General features: G+C 41.9%; 1 protein-coding gene across 4 annotated transcripts in view; it reads left to right on the forward strand.

The window, feature by feature from the left end:
- hip1 (huntingtin interacting protein 1) overlaps positions 1–21,792 on the forward strand; it is a 353,299-nt gene that overhangs the window by 236,400 nt on the left and 95,107 nt on the right. For all 4 annotated transcript variants that reach the window (XM_059973084.1, XM_059973085.1, XM_059973083.1 and 1 more), the window contains 3 exons: positions 1,109–1,166; positions 3,519–3,594; positions 17,538–17,681. In XM_059973084.1, coding sequence (XP_059829067.1) covers positions 1,109–1,166; positions 3,519–3,594; positions 17,538–17,681 — 278 coding nt within the window. The remainder of the gene's footprint in view (positions 1–1,108; positions 1,167–3,518; positions 3,595–17,537; positions 17,682–21,792) is intronic.

A 21,792-nucleotide genomic window follows, 5' to 3' on the forward strand; every position in this document is an offset into this window, starting at 1 on the left:
TCTATTTTAACTTCATCAATCCAGGGGACTTGTTTCCAAAATGCATTAGGCTTGGTTAGATGATCCTTTGCAAACTTCTGACGCTGAGTTTTGTGGTGAGGACGCAGGAAAGGTTTTCTTCTGATGACTCTTCAATGAAGGTCATATTTGTGCAGGTGTTGCTGCGCAGTAGAACAGTAGTTCAGAGTCCAAAGTCTGTTAAATCTTCCTGAAGGTCTTTTGCAGTCAAATGGTGTTTTGATTTGCCTTTCTAGCAATCCTACGAGCAGTTCTCTCGGAAAGTTTTCTTGGTCTTCCAGACCTCAATTTGACCTCCACCGTTCCTGTTAACTGCCATTTCTTAATGACATTACGAACTGTAGAAACGGCTACCTGAAAACGCTTTGTTATCTTCTTATAGCCGTCTCCTGCTTTGTAGGCATCATTTATTCTAATTTTCAGAGTGCTAGGCAGCTGCTTGGAGGAGCCCATGGCTGCTTGTTGTTGGGACAAGGTTTGAGGAGTCAGGGTATTTATAAAGCTTTGAAATTTGCATCACCTGGCCTTTCCTAATGATGACTGTGAACAAGCTAGTTAAGGTCTGAGATCTTGGTAAAAGTTATCTGAGAGCTCAAATCTCTTGGGATGCCCAAACCTTTGCATGGTGCTCTTTTCCTTTTTTTCACTCTAAAATTGTATAAATAAAAAATAATACACTAATCTCGCTTAAAAGTTTGAAAAGAATGTTTCATCTTTAACTTTATGACTTTTGAAGATCAGTTCATCTTCTACTCGCTTAACTATTCACTGTAGCAGAAATTTTGACCGGGGTGCCCAAACTTTTGCATGCCGCTGTATTTCTTGTACTGATGATTTGAAATGAGACTCCAGTAAACTTATTCTGGTTCCTAAAACTGCAAATAAAATCATAATAGAAAAGGCTCGGGTATGGTGCATCATCTGATTCCCAGCAATGCTTTAGGAGTGTCCCCTGGGATTTTGAAACTCTACCAAAGCAGTGAAAACTATTCCTTAATGTTTTAAAATTTTATGTAACTAACTAAATTGGCCATGTATTTGCCTTCTGGGTGGAATGCTTTATCGGTTCTAAAACTTCATTTACCTGCAGGTCTTCCCGCTGACACATTGCAAGGTCATAGAGATCGGTTTCATGAACAGTTTAAAAAGTAAGTAGTAGCTGAAAATTCAGAATAAATTTATTATCAAAATATGTATATGTTGCCATATACTAATGTGAGATTCATTTTCTTGTGGGCATTTACAGTAAATACTATAAAGCAGAATAGAATCAATGAAAAAAATGCACACAAACAATGTGCAAAAGACAATAAACCGCCCAAATACATAAAAGAAACATTATAATAAATAAGCAATAAATACCAAGTGCATCAATAGGTTTCGATAGGTACATTTAATATCAGAGAAATGCATACAATATACATCCTGAAATTCTTTTTTTTTCCGCAAACATCCACAAAAACAGAGGAGTGTCCCAAAGAATGAATGACAGATAAATGTTAGAACCCCAAAGCAGCTCTCAGCTCCCCCCTCCCATGCATAAGCGACAGCGAGCAACAATCTCCTTCCTCCCACTAGCAAAAAAGCATCGGTGTCCTCCACCGAGCACTCGAAGTGTGCAGCAAAGCATCAGTAAAGACGCAAGACTTTCAGTACCCCAAAAACTACTCGTTCACCTGATAATTCGACATACCACAGGCTCTCTCGTTCTCTCCCTAATAAGGGAAAAAGAGGTGTCCCTGTTTCACAGCGTGAGGGGAGACATACCAAAACAACTCGCCATTTTATTGTATTAAAAGTTTGTTGCGTCACTTCTTCCGAGCTCTGTGTCCAAAGAATTCGGGTCTCTGGGCACGCAGCCAGCAGCCAGCTCGTTTCTTTTGATCTTCCATCTCCCACGACGCACCAGGCAGCGGCACTGCCTTGAGTCTGCCTGTCTCCACAGCCACAAAAAACTGGCACCTTGAAGGTGCGCTAGTCTTCTAGGCCTCAGCCTTAGCATATTGAATAACGACTGGTGGTGAGACCCCGAGAGCGGGTCCCATTCCCACAAAGAACTGAAGTCAGTGTGTAACTCCAGGTCAGGGTCTTTAAAGAACCCTGGAAAGGAAAAAAAGGAGATATTGAAGATGGAAATAGAGCTGTTTCTGAAGATGCAAGCAAAGGAGTCGCCGTTAGGTGCCATCGTCCGCCTAAGCTCCACCCAAATGTGTGGAGAGATGAAGAGTCCTTGAAAGTGAGTCCATAGTTTGTGGGAACAATTCAGTTGGGTGGGTGAAGTTATCCCCTCTGGTTCAGGAGCCTGATGGTTGAGGGGTAATAACTGTTCCTGAAGCTGGTGGTGTGGCAGTCTCTTCCTGTTGACTCTCCATCTCAGTCATCAACACTGTGAAACCCATGCTGTTTTTCAGTGAGTCACCCCTTTGAAACTGTCAAGTTTTTGCTTTGCTAACTTTAATGTTTGTAATGTCACCAAATGTCTATCTTTTTTTGCACTTTGGTGATTGCCAGTCGTCTGCTTATGTATAGTTTCCCCATAAAACTATTGTATTTCCTTTTCCCTGTAAATTACTTTAAAAATGAATCCCAAGGTAAAATATAGTAACATAAATGTAATATACTTTGATCTTTTGAAAAATGTGACCTTTATTTGCATGGTGCTTTCATTAATGACAGTATGTTAAGATGTTTACATGCACTGTTAAACTTGAGAGTGTGAAATAAAGATGTGAAATTTAGTAGTGTCTTTCAGAAGCAAAGAGTTTTGAAAGGTAGTCACTATTGTAACATGGAATGGAAATTAAAAGAAAGTGCTAAAACTGTTCTGAAGAAGATGAGATTTTAACAAGGCTTTTGACAGTGGAGATTGGGTTGGGATACAGTGAGGCTGAGGATGTTTAAAGTGATATGTAGTCAATAAATTTGCTATAGCCAGTAATTGAAGGCCCAGGATGATAGATTAGCAGAGCCATGGGTCTTGAAGTAGAGGTGGGATGGACTGTCTGGGGAGAGACTGGTGGGAATTTATATTGACCAATTCTTTGAATTATGCATTTTTATGTCCCTGGAATGTCTCTGATCATCAGTTGCCAGAAGATTATTGATTCATAACATAGCAGTCTACAAATGTTTTCCAATAAATGGTCCCTATTTTTTCTAAATGTGACAAGTATTCAATTTTGTTGCATAGTTTAATGAGTTTCTGTCTCTGAGCTCCTCCTTTCTCACAAGCCTTTCATTATGCACTGGTCTATTGCTGATGATTAAAGATTTTCTAATTGTAAGTAGCATTCATTGACTACCTTGATGGATTTTTTGGTGATGTGATCCATAAACAAAACAAAAATTATTCCTAAACTTAACCATGATATTCGGCCTCTTTTTTTCTGTCAAATCACTGGATTGCTGGATGGTCACAGTGCAGCGTAACACATAACAAGTTGACTTTTACTTTGCCCTTTAAGAATGTATTTGACAATTGTGCTATTTTTATTTCACAGACTGAAAGAGTTATTTTATAGATCCAGCAACTTACAATATTTCAAGCGACTAATTCAGATTCCACAGCTTCCGGAGGTAAGCTCTATTTGAAGATTAAAATCACACAGATACACCATTTGTAGGGATGGGGGAGGGGAAGCATTTAAATTTATACTGCTGAGAGGAAATTGACAATGCCAAGCATGGCTGGGATGGGTGTATTCATTTGGCATCTGTCAGATGATTTTCAAAGCTATTTTGTACTATTCCATCAAGCAAACAATGACAACAGAATAAACACTGAACATCATGAATGTAAAAGCGAAATAAAGATAATGCACATTGAAATGCAAACCTCTTGGGGATGTATGTTGCAATGGTCTACTGGGATTATGTTCATGACAGAGGATACAATTGTATTTAATCTTGAAATTTAGAGAGGTGGCAGGAGCCATCTTGCAGTTACCATTTTCTCAGAAGCTGCCTGTAGCAGTGAAAGGCCTGGATAGAGTGGACATAGGATGTTTTCAATAATGGGAGAGTATGGAACCAAACAGCACAGCCTCATAATAGAAGTATATCCCTTTAAAACAGTGATGAAGATGAATTTCTTAAGCCATAGTTTCTTAAACCAGAGGAGCAGAATTAGGCCATTCAGTCCGTAATTGCACCACCATTGCTTTATAGTTGATTTATTATTTCTCAACCCTATTCTCATGTCTTCTCCCCGTAACATTTTTACGCCCTGACTAATTAAGAATCTTTCAACTTCCGCTTTAAATATACCCAATGACTTGGCCTCCACTGCCATCTGTAGCAATGAATTCCACAGATTCAGCATCCTCTGGCTCACAAAATTCCACCTGATTTCTGTTATAAATGGGCATCCTTCTATTCTGAGGCTGCGCCCCTCTGGTCCTAGACTCACTCACTATAGGAAACATCCTCTCCACATCTGTTCTGCCTCAGCCACCAATCACCAGACGTCAGATTCACAGCATGAATCTGATATTTGACACTGGTGAATGTTTGGAATTTATTACCGCAGATGGCTGTGGAAGCCAAGTCATTGGGTATACCTAAAGTGGAGGTTGATAGGCTCTTGTTTAGTAAGAGCATAAAAATGTTACGGGGAGGAGGCAAAAAATGGGATGGGAGGGAAATAAATCGGCCTAATTCTGCTCCTTTGTCTTATGGTTTTATAAAAACAATGGCCATATTACAAAGCAGTAATTTGTTGTAAGCTAATCACAAACGAGAAAATCTGCGGATGCTGAAACAAACGTCGACTCTACTTTTTTTCATCGATATTGCTTGGCCCGCTGAGTTCCTCCAGCATTTTTAATTTTTTGTAAGGTTTAGATTCTTCTCTTAGCTACTTGACATTAACCAGAGCACTTAACAACTCAACTGAGTTCCACTATTTAGAATGTAGAAGACAGTAAATAGTTTGTTTAATATTTATCAAATCTGTGGAAACTGCTGCTGTCTCTTAATGTTCAACATGAGGAACCGTGTTGTGTCATGTGGCAGAACAAGCTCTTGTTCCCGCCAATTATTGTGTTACAGGAGACAGACTGGTGCAGAATGAATATTGTGAGATGTGCATTCCAAGGCAAGTTGCTTTGATTCACAATGTTCCGTCATAAAAGAGCTGAGGAATGAGATTCAGCAGTGAATTTCTGAATGTAATTGGATTTGCGTGTGGAAAGAAAAAAAAATTGCAGGCATGTTGTCAAAAAGCTGGAGTGGGGTACTTAAACATAAAAAAACACCCACCGACTACTCCAGCTATCTTATATATACTACTTCCTACCTGATCACTTATTTAAAAAATGCCATTCCTTTTTCTAAGTTCCTTCATTTCCACAGCTTCTGTTGTCAGGATGATCTTTTCCTTTTGAAAACGTCTGAGATTTCTTCCTTCGTAGAACGGGATCTCCCTTCCTCTACCATTGACGCGGCCCTCACCTGCACCTCCTCCATTTCCTGGACATCTGCCTTCTGACCAACAGGGAAGGGGAGAAGAGGGAATGACCTTGATTATGTTGCTCCCCCTTTCCTGAGACAGTAGGAAGTGTAGACGGAGTCTTTGGAGGAAAGTTGATGTGTGTGGTAGGGTGGGCTGCATTCACAACTCTGTAATTTCTTGGGCAGAGCAGTCACTGTACCGTGGTCCGATGATTAGGGAGCTTTTTATGATGCAGCCGTAAAAAGTGGTAGGAGGGGACATGCCAAGTTCCTTAATCTACTGGAGAAGTAGAGGTCTTGGTGCACTTATCTTGGTTACGGGCTCTTCATGGACAAAACAAGATAAATTGCTGTTTCAGTCAAGAACTGGCAAATTAGGCCAGAGGGGATCTTGGGCTTGATCCCAGTCTGGATTCATGTCAGCTGAGGTTTCATGACTGCTTATTAGAAAGACAACTGGTCATAATTCACTCCCGAGTAACCTCTGCCATAGAATGGATGTGTATTACACAACAGAAATAGTTGGCTTTTATTGTTTCATTCTGCATATGTTTGCACAAACTGCTAACGTGGACAGTAGCTTCAGGTGCAACAGGTAAGGGGATTTGTGACATCTGCAGAAGGGTGGACTTTGCTGTTCAGAGTCTTTAACAACCTTGGTACTGTTTCCTTTCCAAAGATATACACTATGGTCAGGAAGAGGCATTATCAAGATTGTACAAGGTACTGATGTCTCTAACTTGCATTCCTTTTCAGGCAGTACTTTGGGGTTGAGAATGATTAGTCTCCGCTTGTTGATTCTGAAGTGGCCGATGATCTGGTTATCACTTGCTAGAATGGAACTTGGTGTAAGGTATCAGTTTCTGGAGTTTTGAGTCCTATTAATGATGTGGCACACTTATCAGAATTGGCTGTGTGTAAATCAAGCCACTATACTAATGATGTTAGCTTGGAAGAAGTCACTGATTACCTTTAAGCTGTCTTGGAAAATTATGTAGAGATGATGTGGGTAGTAATTCAGTAGACCAGAACCTTATTGCCAATACCAAGGCTTCAGGTTGGTGTTGGACCACTTCTTTTCACACTATCCCAGTCAGTAATTTGGATGACAGAACACAGATAGTACAAAGATGGGTGAAGGGTAGGTAGTGTTGAGGAAGCAGAGAGTCTGCAGAAAGACTTAGACAGGTGAGGAGAATGGACAAAGAAGTGGCAGATGGAATACAGTGTAGGGAGGTATATGAACGTACACTTTGGTAGAAGGAATAAAAGTGTAGAGTGTTTTTTAAATGGGGAGAAAATTCAAAAATCAGAGGTGCCAAGGGACTGGAGAGTCCTTGTGCATGATTCCCTAAAGGTCAGCTTGCAAGTTGAGTCAGTGATAAGGAAGACAAATGTAATGTTGGCATTCATTTATTTGAGGAGCAGAATATAAGAGGAAGGATGTAATGCTGAGGCTTTATATGGCTTTGGTCAGGCCACACTTGAAGTATTGTGAGCAGTGTTCGGCCCCTTATCTAAGTAAAGATATGCTGGCATTGGAGAGTCTCCAGAGGAGGTTCACAAGAATTATTCTGGGAATAAAAGGATGAAAACATAACCAGAATGGGGATAGGGAAAAGGAGGGAGGGGGTGAAATTACCAGAAGTTGGCTAAATGGATGTTCATGTTGTCAGTTTGGAGTCTATCCAGAAGGAGTATGACGTGTTTCTCCTCCAACCTGACTTTGGCCTCATCATTGCAGTAGAGGGGACCCTGGACAGACATGTCAGAATAGAAAGTCAAATTGAAATGGGTCACTACTGGGAGGTCCTGTCTTTTGCAGCAAACAGAGCGAAAGTACCCATCAAAGTAGTCTTCCAGTGAAGGGTCTCACCCTGACAAGTTGACTGTTTATTCCACTCCATAGATGCAGCCTGACTTGCTGAGTTCCTCCAGCCCTTTATGTGTGCAATTACAATCTCACCTGTTAGTAAAGTGGATGTTTGGACTGTAGAAGTTGACAGCTCTGAAGAATCTGCTTCTGATATGGTTATCAATGAACTGTTGGATCTTCTGTGGTGTGTCCACCCATCACCTGTTCTTTCAGTCATTGACTTTCCCTTGGACTTTAGGTCCTATGGAGCTGTTTCTCTTCTTCCGAGGAATGGTGGAGCTTCCAATCCAGGAATACCTTGCTTTCATAATTCATTAACCTCTGGATCCCTTGGCCATTCTATCTTTTGAAAATGTTACAAAGCAAGCTTTGTTTCAATAAGTATTTCACCTACTACCCCGCTCCCTTTCAGAAACATTTTAATTAATCTCATTTCAGTATTGAATCTAAAAAGCTGATAAAGTTAACAAGGAAAGATTGAGCTTTAATAATAGCTGTCATCTCCTCTTGGACTGCCTGTACTTCTCTAAGCAGTTTCAGAATCTCGATTGTCTTCAAAATTAACTTGTATTTTTCTGCAAATAGTAAAGCAACCTAAAAATTTGAATTGACCCCCTTAGAATACAAAACTATATTGTGTTTTGTGCTCACATCCATATGGGTTTCCTGAATGTAAATAATGAAGTTGACCAAAGGCATTTGAAACTGCCTCAGTGTGATTTTAATAAACTGGCATGTGCACTGATGTGGATGGTTCCATTGGGACTGTAAACTCATGTTGCTGGCAATAGTTTGGCAAAAGACGTATAATAGTTTCCATGGAGGAAAAAGAGGCTACAGGGGAGTGGGCGAGAGGTCCTAACTGCATTCAGAGAGTGCATTTAAGAAACACATGTTCACATGTCCTTCTGCACTTTAAAACCAGTAAATTCGTCAAGAATATCATTAGAAGAGGCTGATAAAAGGTTACTGAGATACCTTTAGTTACATGTGAGAATCATCAAATTATGACAAGAATTTTGCAATCTTACCAGATTTGTCAAGCTTTACTTTAGACCAAAATAAGTTTTGCTCTTTCAGGGTTCCATGACCCTCCACATCACACCTTGTCTCACACCAGATATCCACTCACAAAATTAGCCTCCAAAAGGACAATAATGAAAAGGTTGTCTCTTGCTCCCCATCACCTCTCTTTGTACAAAGTTGTTGAACCATTAGGAGTGCAGAGCCTTTGAAGTAAGACCACTGCTCACTACAGACGAGATTAACGATCCAAGGCGCACACAATTTGGGGACAATTGTTTTACTAACTTCAAAGTGTCATCAGTTGTCAGCTTGTTGTTTCTATTGACTTTCAACATCTCTATTGTAAATGGTGATTGATCTTGCAAGTAAGGAATTCAAACATCCCAATTAACCAACTGGTCAGTATCCATACCTGACAAGGCACTTCTGTATAACATACCATTTCAGAACACTGTGTTGATGGTGTGGGGGCTCATGCTGTTGTCCTTGTGCACAAGTAAAATAAAGTGTGATTGAGTCATAAGAGTGCGTGCGTTCTGCGTCCAGGTATTATCTACGATGATATTGCAATGTACACTATCACAAGAGGCTGCTAAGGGTTTTAGACTCAGTTTGCTCAATCATAGGCACAACCCTCCCCACATTTAAAATATCATCAGGAGGCAGCATCCATCATTAACAACCCGCGCCTTTCGGGTCATGGTCTCTTCTCTTTAACATTGTTGCCATTCTACCATCAAGAAGAAGGTACAGAAGCCCGAATAATCACACTCAACGTCTTACGAGCAGCTTCTTCCATATGCCATCAGATTTCTGAACGGTCCTTTGACCCATGAGCACTATATTGTGATTCCTGTTTGCTCTAGTTATTTTTGGAACTGCTTTGTCCCGCATGATACCAACTCATTGATATTATTGGAGCTGTATTGACTTAGGCACTGGCTACGTGTCAGCCCATGACTGAATGATGTTTGGGCCTTGCAGCACGATCGGTTTGTGCTGAGGAGTTACAAATGGAAAAAAAAACATGAGCAGATTCCCACAATTGACCTTGAAAAACGATAACCACCTTTTAACCATGTTGACAATAACTTCTGAGATGTTTTATCTTCGATGCCCGTTCTATACTCTCAGCTTTTGTTGGCTGATGCAAACTTGGCAAAAGATGGCTTAAAATATATGTGAATATTCAATTGGTATTGAATATTGTTTTGATATTGTGTGGACTCCTACATGAGAAATGACCTTTTGGGACGTTGGCATTTTAACCCACCAATATTTGGTGCCTGTAGGAAATGAGAGTAGAAATGTGAGGGACATGGAAGAGAACTTTCAGTCCTTCAGTACTGTACGAGATATGTAAGCAAAACTTATGCATTTGCTTTCTCTCTCTCTCTCACACTCTCTTCCCCACTTTTTTCTCCCTTGCTCTCTGTGCAGAAACCTTAAAGCCCAGTTCCTTTGGCTCTTGCTTGAGCTTGGATTACATCTGTTACAAAATTCTGTCGTTCAGTGAAAAGGCACCCACTGCGAGTTCTGCTTTGAGTCTTATTTACACATGCTATTTTTGCAGTGCCCTACAGGCTTTTCAGTCTATTCCAGTGTTAACTTAAAAAGCAGCTCTACTTCACTTTGCTGGGATATGGATAACCATTGGCTGATTCTCACTCATTTTGTCATCACTGCGCAATCTTTGCCATTTTCTAACACTGCAGCATATGGTTTGCACTGATCACAATGCAAGGTTGAAAGAATAAACACATCTGTTCATGAATTCCCTCATGAGCGGTTCACCAATATAAGAGGCCCCCTTTGATTTCAATGCAGTCCTCAGTTGTCTTTTTATTCATTCCTCCAGTAGTCATTTATTCCCATTGAAAATGAAAAGAGAATAAATGTTTTTTTCTGAAGAGGATAGGAGTTGAGTATAAGATAATAACAGGAGTATTTTCCAAATGACAAAGTAATTTCTGGCTTTACTTCATTTAGTGACATATTTTGAATATTGCATACAATGTTTTCCTTTTGACATTGTTAATTATATTCATTATGTTTTTCTGTGCGCTAAATTATGAATCCTGGGCCATCTAAGGTGACTATCCTGACATGTACAGTGTAAGATAGGAATGGTTGCCAGTTTCCATGGGGAAATGCTCTCAGTAACTATGGTCAGTGGACACTTTATCAGGTACAGATGTAATCAGAATCAGGTTTAATATCACTGGCAAACCTTGTGAAAGTTGCGTTTGTGGCAGCAGTAAATTGTAATACATAATACTAGGAAAAAATGTGAATTACAGAATTCGGACTCAGGTTGAACTACAGAGAATGGGGAGGAGGTCTGGCCCCTGCACATGTGTGGACACGCCCTGGTGCTCGTGAACCAGATACCCAGCTATGAGTATATAGCCCCACTGCCTTGTGGGCAGCCTCAGGAGAGATAAAGCCTACAGGAGGCCGAGAGAGGGATCTTCATGTCTGGGCATCTCAGGATCACAATACCTTCTGCTCAGGCTTGTGATAATGATGATCCATCACCCATTGCCGTTTGAGACAGACAGATGCCAACCTATATATGTTAGTTTAATCAGCAGTGCAAAAGTAGAAATTAAAGTAATAGTCAGGGGGTGTTCAAGGGTTCATTGTTCATTTAGAGATCTGATGGCAGAGGGGAAGAACCTATTCCTGAATCGCTGATTGTGTGCCTTCAGGCTCCTGATGGTAGCAATGAGAACAAGGTATGTCCTCAGTGATGGGAGTACTTAAAAATGGACGCTACCTTTTTGAGGCATCACTCCTTGAAGATGTCCTAGATACTCCAGAGGCTGATGCCCATGATGGAGCTGGCTAAGTTTACAACTCTCTTGCAGCCTGCCAATTAGAATGCTTTGTATGGTACATCTATAAAAATTTGTGAGCGTCTTTGGTGGCATACCAAATCTCCTCAAGCTCCTAATGAAATATAGCCGCTGTTGTGCCACCTTTGTCGCTGCATTGATACAACGGGTCCAGGATAGGTCCTGAGAGATGTTGACACCCAGAAGCTTGAAACTGCTCACTCTTTCCACTTCTGATCCCTTTATCAAGACTGGTCTGCATTCCCTCTCTTACACTTTCTGACAATTAATGCTCATTAATGTTACATCTGCATTTCTTCATCTCTCCCAAGCTTCCACCCCCCCCACTGTAAATAGAAGCCCAAGATGCCTCCGCTGAAATTAACAGTACTTATTTCCAGTGACCGTGTTGCAATTTGATTATTGATCCTCACATTGTACATAGTATAAATGCTACTTTCTGTTGAAGATGGCCATAATCCCTCTCCAGCTAATTAAAGTTCCTTCAGTCCACAGTATTCCCTCTGACATGTCTCTTACATGATCTGATTTTGCCATTTCTTTGTGAGTAGAAAGCTGTTTGAAAAGTAGATGAAGAGGCATGCACAAGCTTCTAATAGCAATGTGAGTTGTGTGGAATGATCTTTTTTAAACATTGCAGATTGTCTCATGATTTTGATGCGAACAGTGAAGTGATTGTACCAGGTAGAGGATTTTTGAGCTGGTTTAGTTCCTAATTAATCCATTTATGTTAGCGTCTGTGAGATTCCGATGCCAAGTCTCTGGTGGCGGGCATCACTGGAGTTCCCATAAATGTGGAACAACTCTTGTTTACACAGTTTGCAGCAGATTCCCAGGATTTTTTTGCATTGGCTGAATCTTGAAAGCTGCCATTGGATCAGAAAGCTCTTGTTTTTGTCAAATAAGGAGGGGTAAATTGGTGTAGCGGTGAGAGAAGACTATGTTCTCAAGGTAGCTTAAAAATGCTATTGGCAATGCACCAAATTACCAAGGTCGTACTGAAATGTAAACAAATAGCTCTTAGTCGAGGAAATGCAGCAGTCCCTATGGCTATTATATTTAGCATTAGTTAAGCATCAGGAATTGTTTGCAAGCGATGCCCTTGATAGGGGCCCAGATCAGCAATGCTGATGTTTTATACCATAGTTTAGGATTTCAGAGTTCACTTTAAATTTCTGAGTTTTGGATGAATTTTTCATGGTAAGTGCAATTAATTATCAAATTGTTATCTCTTTGGAAGGAAACAGCATCCTCCAAGCCCAGAAAATATCTTTCTAGATTTTAAGAGTCACTCATTCTTTTCCAAAAAAAACATGACTTGAGAATCAGATTTTAACTTGCATAGAGCGGGAAGACATTTGTAAGCTGGTCGTGGCTGATGTGCTGTTTTGAAGCTTCATCTAACATAGGAAATGGTATAAAGTGTTGCTGCCCCACCCAACACAGGTTTCAGTGTAACATTCTGAAGTGGCTTTTGATTTTTGGTACAATGTGGACTGGTTAGGAGATCAAAACCTAGCAGATTTTCTTCCTAAGGTTATAGGGAAGAAAAAGATGACTGCTTTCCAAGGTGGAGTTTAGAAGATAACAAACAATTGGCAAATAGACAATGACCTGTTGGTCTTGCTAGCTTCATTGTCCAACAACGGTAGAGGTCCATTGAGTAACTAATCTGATATTTGGCTAATCTACAAACGCAGCGCTGGGAACAGTGACCTTCAGGAGCTTCGAATTTTAAGATAGGGGCTTTCATATCTCTGAACTTGTATGGCCTACCCAAAGTCTCTCCAATGCTGAGTATTGTTACTTGGGATGGGAAAGCTTTGGCCATGCAGGATAGTCAACTTGATGCTAATTTTAAGCTCAGAATCATCAGGTGGTCTGCTGAGGTAGCTGCTGAAGTCAGTGCTGAAGTAGGTCTACGAGTTATCAGTCATGAAGACAGGAAACAGCAAACAGAGAATTCCAGAGAGTTGTGCATCCACAGGAAATATCTGAAGTCGTGAAGAAGCCTGCTCAACAACCACACAGAGAGCCCGTTTCTCCGGCTGCGCCTGCCATCAAGGTAAAATGACTTGCAGACCTCAACAGTGAGATTGGCATGGCCATTAGGGCAATAGAATAATTGCCTGCAGGAGCAGAGGAGAAATGAACAATCTGGAAGGCACCAGTTTGCCTCCTTAATAAGATAGCCAGTTCAATTGAGGTGGTGAAATGGACCAGGGTTGTAATGGTGGAGACGAGCAAGATGCAGGGTGTGCAACACCTCTTGTTCTGGTCATGACCCAAACACACAGCAAGATGTTGCTGAGGGCTGCTTATGAGCTCATTGGAAAGATCTTTGGATTGACACAAAAAATTATGTTAAATTTGTCCTTTGGAGCCGAGCTGCATTTCTTCCAGAAGTGTGAGATGTTGAATTTTGGGAGGACAAACTATAGCTATGTTGCCAGGGTGAGTGATAGGGCACTGAGGAATGTGGTGGAACAGAGGGATCTGGGAGCACAAAGCCATAATTCCTTTAAAGTGCAAACACGAGGAAATCTGCAGATGCTGGAGATTCAAGCAACACACACAAAATGCTGGTGGAATACAGCAGGTCAGGCAGCATCCATAGGGAGAAGCGCCGTTGACGTTTCGGCAGGAAATGACGAAGGGTCTCGGTCCGAAATTGTGGGGGGTATAAAGAGGGGAAATGGAAACAGGCTTTTTCCACTGAGGTTGAGTGAGACTCGAACCAGAGATCTTGGGATATGGGTGAAGGGTGAAATGTTTAAAGGGAACACGAGGGGCATTTCTTCACTCGTGGGTGATGAGAGTATGAAATGAGCTGCCAGTGGAAGTGGTGGATGCAGGTTCAATTGCAAGATTTAAGAGAAGTTTGTGTAGATGCGTGAACGGGTGGGGAAGAAGGCCAGTGGCCCGGGTGCTGATCGATGGGACTAGGCCAGGGGTCGGCAACCCGCGGCTCCGGAGCCGCATGCGACTCTTTCATCTCTGTGCTGCGACTCCCCGTGGTTTGTTAGTTTTTGAAATGGAATTCGAAATTTGAAGATTATGGTGATCTTGTACAATCTAAATAAAACGTTGTGGCGACCCCATTTCCTGGCACATCCGAACCGGCTCACAATTAGCCACCGTTCTGGCTAAGGGAGATAGCCTACGGGGGTTTGTGAGTACGTGTCTTTTGGAGCATCTGCGCCCATGGGGGGGCGGGTTGAGGGAGGCTTTAAAGCAAGGCTGTTTAGTTCGAATAAAGTTATCTTTGACTGCAGTGTCGTTATTTTAGCGCTGCGTGTAGCACACCGCCACAACGTGTTTTTTTATCGCTATTAATATACGTCACCACTGCCAATCCCTGACACCCGCCAGTGCGCGATTTCTTTTAATTTTTCGATCGAAGGTAGGCTAACTATGGAGTAACCTTCAACCCAACGTCTTTTTTTCAGAGTTCAAAATGTTTTTGTTGCATGCAGAAATGTAATTTCATTTTCTCTGCAGGAGTTCATCAATTTCATAAATGCAACACATTATAGTTTGTTTATACATAGCATAAAGGCAAAAAAAAACCCGTTGTATGCAGTGTTATTTCATTTTAAATGTCAAATGGGTTTTGTGGCTCCCAGTGTTTTCTTTTCTGTGGGAAATGGGTCCATATGGCTCTTTCAGTGGTAATGGTTGCCGACCCCTGGACTAGGCAGATAAATAGTTCGGAACAGACTAGATGGGCAGAAGGTCCTATTTCTGTGCTGTTGTGTTCCATGACTCTATGACTAAGCCTTGAATGTACTGTTGATCTCATGCTGATTTGGAGTTGGAGATGCCAGAATACTGACCCAACAACATTGGTTGAAACATGGACATGATATTGAAGCTGCATTTTGAAATCCACAGTAACAAGGCATGAACGTTGTATGCATTTCACACAAATATAAAATGTTCACAGCAAGTTAGAGCGGTAACCAGGGCAAAATGTATCTTACAGCAAAGGACAGATTTTCAATGAAGTGACCAAAACCATTTAAAAAAAATTAGGAGCAAATGAGGAAAATAAACTAATGAAGGGAAAGGTTTGTTGAGAAGGTTAAAGGTTTGGTTTGAGAGGTACAGGTTCCTATGAATAAACATCACCAACAGCCTGACATGGTCCCAACCACTTCTGTGCCAAAGCCAAGAAACTTCAAAAGCACCTCTACTTCCTCAGGAGGCTCAATAAATTTGGCATGTTCCCATTAACCCTCATCAGTTTTTATTAATGACATTGCTGTCACCTACCTGCTAATCAGAGCCTACTCCCATTTGGATAAGCAGGGCGAGCACTGTGAGGATTATATTTTTTGATTTCTCAAGTGCTTTTAATACTATACAGCCCTCATTGCTGGGGGAAAAGCTCTGTTCAATGCAAGTTGGCACTTCCATTGTGTCCTGGATAATGGACTACCTGACTGGCAGACCATAGTTTGAGCAGCTTCAGAACTGTGTGTCAGACATGGCTATAAACAGCACTGGGGACCCCACAGTGGACTGTATTCGCTTCCTTCCTGTTTACCCTGTATACCTCGGACTTTAGATACAACAATGAATCATGTCACCTGCAGAAATAGTTGGGTGTATAAATGGAGGATGAATACAGGGCCTTGGTGGAGGGCTTTGTCAAATACAGCAAGCTGAATCATCTGCAGCTCAATATTAGTAAGACAAAGGAGATGGTGATGAACTTTAGGAAGATAAGCGTACCTTGCTCCCTGTTACTATTGATGGTGAGGACGTACAAGTACCTGGGGTGCACCTGGATGACAGACTTGAGTGGAGCATCAACACAGAGGCTGCGTACAAGAAAGGCCGGAGTCGCCTCTACTTCCTGAGGAGACTGAGGTCCTTTGGAGTGTGCAGGGCTCTCCTTTATGTTCTACCAGTCTGTTGTCACCAGTGCAATCTTCTATGTGGTGGTGTGCTGGGGCAATGGCATCAACATAGGTGATGCCAACAGGCTCAATAAACTGATCAGAAAGGCTGGTTCTGTTATAGGAGTCAAACTGGACACACTGGAGGCTGTGGTAGAACAAAGGACCCTACGGGAAATCCTGGCAATTTTGGATAATGTTTCTCACTCCCTGCATGCCAACTTGGCAGACCAGAGGAATACTTTTAGTAATAGACTAAGACAACTGTGTTGCTTCGAAGTGCGCTATATGGGGTCATTATGCTCTGTATAATGAGTCAAGCTCTAGCCAGGGAAGTGATGACCCCCTCCTGTTACACTGTTTGGGCTAACTTATTTTTCATTCCTGCTTACTTTTCTTATATTTGTATACCTGTGCACTTGTAATACTGCTGTGACACTGTAATTTCCTTTGGGATCAAAAAAGTATCTTATCGCTATCTAATCTGGATGCATCATGACTTGTTAGGGCAGCTGTCCTACCTGTAGCCATAAGAAACTGCAGAGAGTTGAGGACATAGGACACAACACATTGCGGAAACAAACCTCCCATTCATGGACTCTATTCACTTCTCGCTACCTCAGTAAAGCAGCCAGCATAATCAAAGACTCCACCTATCCCGGACATTCTCTCTTCTCCCCGTTCTCATCGGAATGAAGATATAATAGCCTGAAACCACCAGGCTCAAGGACAACTTTTATTCCACTGTTATAAGACTACTGAACGGTTCCCTAGTCCATTAAGATGGACTATTGACCTCACCATCTCTCCTTGCTCCTTATTGTCTGCCTGCACTGCTCTTTCTCTGTAATTGTAGCACTTCATTCTGCACTCTGTCATTGTTTTACCTTGTACTGCATCAGTGCACTGTTGTAATGAATTGATTTGTGTGAAGGGTATGCAGGAGAGTAGCATAATGGTTAGCACAGCCCTTTACCAGTGACCCAGGTTCAAATCCCGCCATTTCCTGTAAGGAGTTTGTATGTTCTTCTCGTGACTGTGTGTGTGTTTCCTCCGGGCGCTCTGGTTTCCTCCCACAGTCCAAAGGTGTAGGATTTGGTGTGTTAATTGGTCAATTAGTCATTGTAAATTGTCCCGTGATTAGGCTAGGGTTAGGAAGGGGAATTGCTGTGCAGCATGCCTTAAAAGGCCTGTTCCATGCTGGATCTCCAGAAATAAATAAGTGAGAGTTTTTCTGCTGTACCTTGTTGCATATGGCAATAATAAATCAATTTAGAAATGTTAATATTTCACCTGTAGGCTGAATAATCCACTTGGCAAAGCATGTATGGTGTGCAGTTGACTGGGTACTGAGCAAGTGATCATGTTTTTACTGAGTATAGTTATTTGTCTTTTCTCTTGCAGAATCCTCCAAACTTCCTGCGAGCCTCCGCTCTGTCTGAACACGTCAGCCCTGTTGTGGTCATCCCTGTCGAGTCAACCTCCCCTGACAGTGAGCCAGTTGTGGAAACGGAGGATTTGGTGGAGATGGATCCCTCATGCCAGCAGGTATGGGAGAAGCTGTTCCGTAAGCACTTGTTATCTGGCATGGAGAGCAGGGAGAAATTTGTAGAGCTTGACACTTTTTCACAGAGTCAGAACCAATGCACTTGGTGTCATTTCCCTGTTGGACAAATGCTAATAAGATTTATGCATTGTTAACTAATAAAGCAATAAATATTTTAAAATTAATGACATGATCTGGACTGTCGTTGAGCTTCTAGATAGAAAAGGGCTTCAGAACTGATGTAAAGTGAATTATTTTGCCACTCAGAAAAATATCAATCATAAATTTTGACATTTTTAGGTCTGGAAAACATTCCGGCTAGGAATCTTAACAGAAATTATTCTGTTAATTATTGTTAGGATTTGTGTCTTATTTCATATGACCAACACTGTCTGGTCTGTGTGGTTGAAATAAACCAATCTTCACATCAGGATCTTTCACAAGTGACTCCAGTGATAGGTCCTGCCTGCAAAATGAGTTTGTGCACCACTGTGTCAGCTCTGCAATTACTTTGCTTTCACTTTCTTCCTTAAGGTATCTCTGATCAGAAATTTTGGCCATTGACCCTGGTATCTCATAAGTTTTGCTATATTAAAAAGGCAATATAAATAGACCTGTTGACTTTTCTCCAGTTTAGAGCCCAGAATCTCCTTACACACAGTTCTCTGAACATGAGTGACTAAAACATCAGACTGGATGGAGTCTATTTTTAGATAAACCTGTCAAATTATTCTCATATTTTACCCACTGTCTGATAAAGTTCTCAGTAATGTGGTGATATTTAGTGTGATTATTAAAAAAAAGAATGCTTTTTCTTTATCTTCTCCTCTCCATAATTCACTTTAAAATGGGACACGTTCTAAGTTTATGATTCATCTGCTATAAATTTAAAAGAGAAGGTACTGAAACTACTCAGCAGATTTGACAACGTCAGTAGAAAAGAAGGCAGGTTGAAGAGTTTCGTCAGATTTGGGATACAGTATTAAAGAAGTTAATTTTATGTTAAGGGGGGTAGGAATTATTTTCTCTTTCCATTTGCACAGCTCAACCTGTTGGGCACACCCTACATCTCAGCAGTTCATAAATTTTGTCTTTGTGTTGTCCCTCCCCAACTGCCCTCATTTCATAGAATGCTTTATTTTGTTTTGATTCTCCCTCTCCAACTGTGACTCATCACTTTTCACTTAGCCCCTCACTAATCCCGGCCTCACCCCAGCAAAGATACTCCCTTCTGTCAATAATATCAACCGAGCAATTCTCATCACCACATCAGGGGTTCCCAGTTTGTTCATTTAGCCAAACAAATCTTCAGCAGTTTTTGTCATGATAATTAAATAGTTCTTGGCAAATTGTTGTTCTGCCCAAGTGTGAAAGGGACTAATTTTCTTTTCCTGCGATATCAGAATGGTAAACTGAATCTGAGAGTTGCGTAATAGTGAAAGAGCAGTTCACTTGGAGAAAACTCACTTGAAATTCAGTTATTTTGGCATCAGTATCATTTTGTCTTTGTTATTCATTATATCAATGAAGCATAAAAATGAATGTATCTGTAAGGATGTGTGTGTGTGTGTATGAATGTACGTGAATTGTAAAACCCAGAAATTAATGTAGGGATGCAGTTATTTATAATTCTAAGGTTATCTAACTAATCTGTTGCAAGGCAAGTTTTAGTCTGGGACAGATATAAGTTTATATAGATTTTGTTTCGTTTCAGAAATGAATGGAGCAGTTTGTAGTTTATAATGGTAAAGGTGATTAACTGAGTATATGTTAAAGTGGGTGTGGGCTATTTAAAGTGTTGGATAGCAGCTGGGGATGAAATCTGGACTAACATAGGAGGAAGAGTCCCATGATTTCCTGCATCTACAGAATGTCTTGTGCCCATGACACATCTGCCCCATTCATAACAGAGCAAGTTATTTTCTGTACTTAAACAGGGATTAAGACTGGAATTTGCAAGTGAAATTATCAGTTTCTTTCCTATGTAATTTTTTTTATGGCCGTGCAGTCAAAAGGATTAATGCACAGGCTAAGCACTGAGATGAAGTGGAATTGTTACCATGGTGATAATTGATTTCTCTCTGAATGGCTTTACACCCCTGCTTCGTGGAAGAGATTTGAAGGATTATTAGCTGCATTCATTAGAAGAGCTGTATTTTTTCATCAAAACCAACCTCGAATGTTTAGTATTCCATGTGAAACTGTTTCAGGGTGTCTCAAGCTGAGTCGTGACTGTAAAAATTTACATCATTGTTTCATCAGATTATTTCCATCTGCTTTATTTAGAAAGCATAAAGTGGTGAGCAAATTCAGCCCTTTCATCAGAACGATCTGCTGTTCTTCACACATATCTGTTTGATAAATTTTCTTTAAAAGGCTCAATCCTGGAATCAGTTTTAATTTAATACCAGCGTTATAATAATGTGAGAATCCAGACTCAGCTCTTTGGGTTTACTTGTCCATACATTGTATCTGCCATCACAGCTGTCCTGCCCACTTCTACCGAACAGTCCCAGCTGCTTCTCTGTGGCCATTCACTTTGGTCTTTGCTTCTCAGTGGGTTTTTTTGTTAATCACTTTCTGTTGATTTGAGTTTTTTAGCTTTATGACAGGCTCTCTCTTCCCTTGGCAATTCCATTGTCACTCTTCCACTAACAAAATTCCTTTTCTTTATTTCTGTGTTGCCTTCTGCTGTCTAGGTTCTAAGCTAGAAAATTCTCTTTGTTCTTCCCTCCTTTTAATACTTATTTACAATCAACCTCTTATATCAAGGTTCCAGTCACTTTTCCCTCGACTATGTTGCACAGTGTTCTGGTTATATTTGTACAAATGGCTTAGGGATGGTACTGTAGTGATGTACTACATACAGAACTAGAGACAACGACACGCAGTCGGTAAGTCATTTCGAGATTAGTTTATTCAAACTTCGTGGCGCTGGCTTTTAATCCCTAGTTCCCGCTCTCCCTGGGTGCAAATGACGTCAGAGGCGCATCACCAAAGTCTCTCCCTGTGCACGGGCTATTTGTGAGCTGGTTCGCCTGTGCAGAAAGTGGGTCGCCACATAACCCTCCCCCAGTACCGGCGATACACCCCCCAATGTCCACAGTCTGGATCGGTCTCTGTTTGGCCGTCTGCCTCTCCGCTGCGGTGCCTGAACCTCGACCAGCTGCACCAAGTCCACATGGGCTGGTTTGAGTCAGTCCACTGTGAAAACCTCCTCTTTCCCCTCAATGTCCGGAAAGTACGTGGACCCGTTGTTCCTGAGCATCTTGAACGGCCCCGCGTACGGCCGGTGTGCGCCCCTTCATACAAACATAAACTTACAGTTCTGCAGGTCTTTGGGTACATGGGTCGGGGTCCGTCCGTGCTGTGAAGTTGGTACGGGGGCCAGGTTGCCGAGCCTTTCGCGTAGTCTGTCCAGGACTGCTGCGGGTTCTTCCTTTTGCCCCCTTGGGGCTGGTATGAACTCTCTTGGGACGGCCAGGGGTGCGCCGTACACCAACTTGGCTGATGAGGCGTGCAGATCCTCTTTGGGCACTGTGCGAATTCCAAGCAGGACCCAGGGAAGCTTATCCAGCCAGTTGGGTCCTCTCAGGCGGGCCATGAGAGCCGACTTCAAGTGACGGTGGAAGCGTTCCACTAGTCCGTTCAACTGTGGGTGGTAGGCAGTTGTGTGGTGTAGCTGCGTAGCCAACAAGCTGGCCACAGCCGACCACAGGCTGGAGGTGAACTGGGCGCCTCTATTGGAGGTAATGTGGCCCGGTACCCTGAAGCGTGCTACCCAGGTTGCAATCAGTGCTCGGGTGCAGGAATCGGCAGATGTGTCGGTGAGCGGGACCGCCTCTGGCCACCTCGTGAACAGGCTACCATAGTTAGGAGGTACCGTGCTCCTCGGGACACTGGTAGGGGGCCCACGATATCCACATGAAAGTGGTCGAACCTCCGGTGGGTGGGTTCGAACTGCTGAGGTAGGGCTTTAGTGTGCCACTGCATCTTGGATGTTTGGCACTGCGTGCACGTTCTGGCCCATTCACTCACCTGTTTACGAAGTCCGTGCCATGTCAACTTGCTGGAGACCAGCCGGACGGTTGTCCTGATAGGTGGGTACGCCAA

Source organism: Hypanus sabinus, chromosome 6 (assembly GCF_030144855.1).
Source record: "Hypanus sabinus isolate sHypSab1 chromosome 6, sHypSab1.hap1, whole genome shotgun sequence".
Taxonomy (NCBI): Eukaryota; Metazoa; Chordata; class Chondrichthyes; order Myliobatiformes; family Dasyatidae; genus Hypanus; species Hypanus sabinus.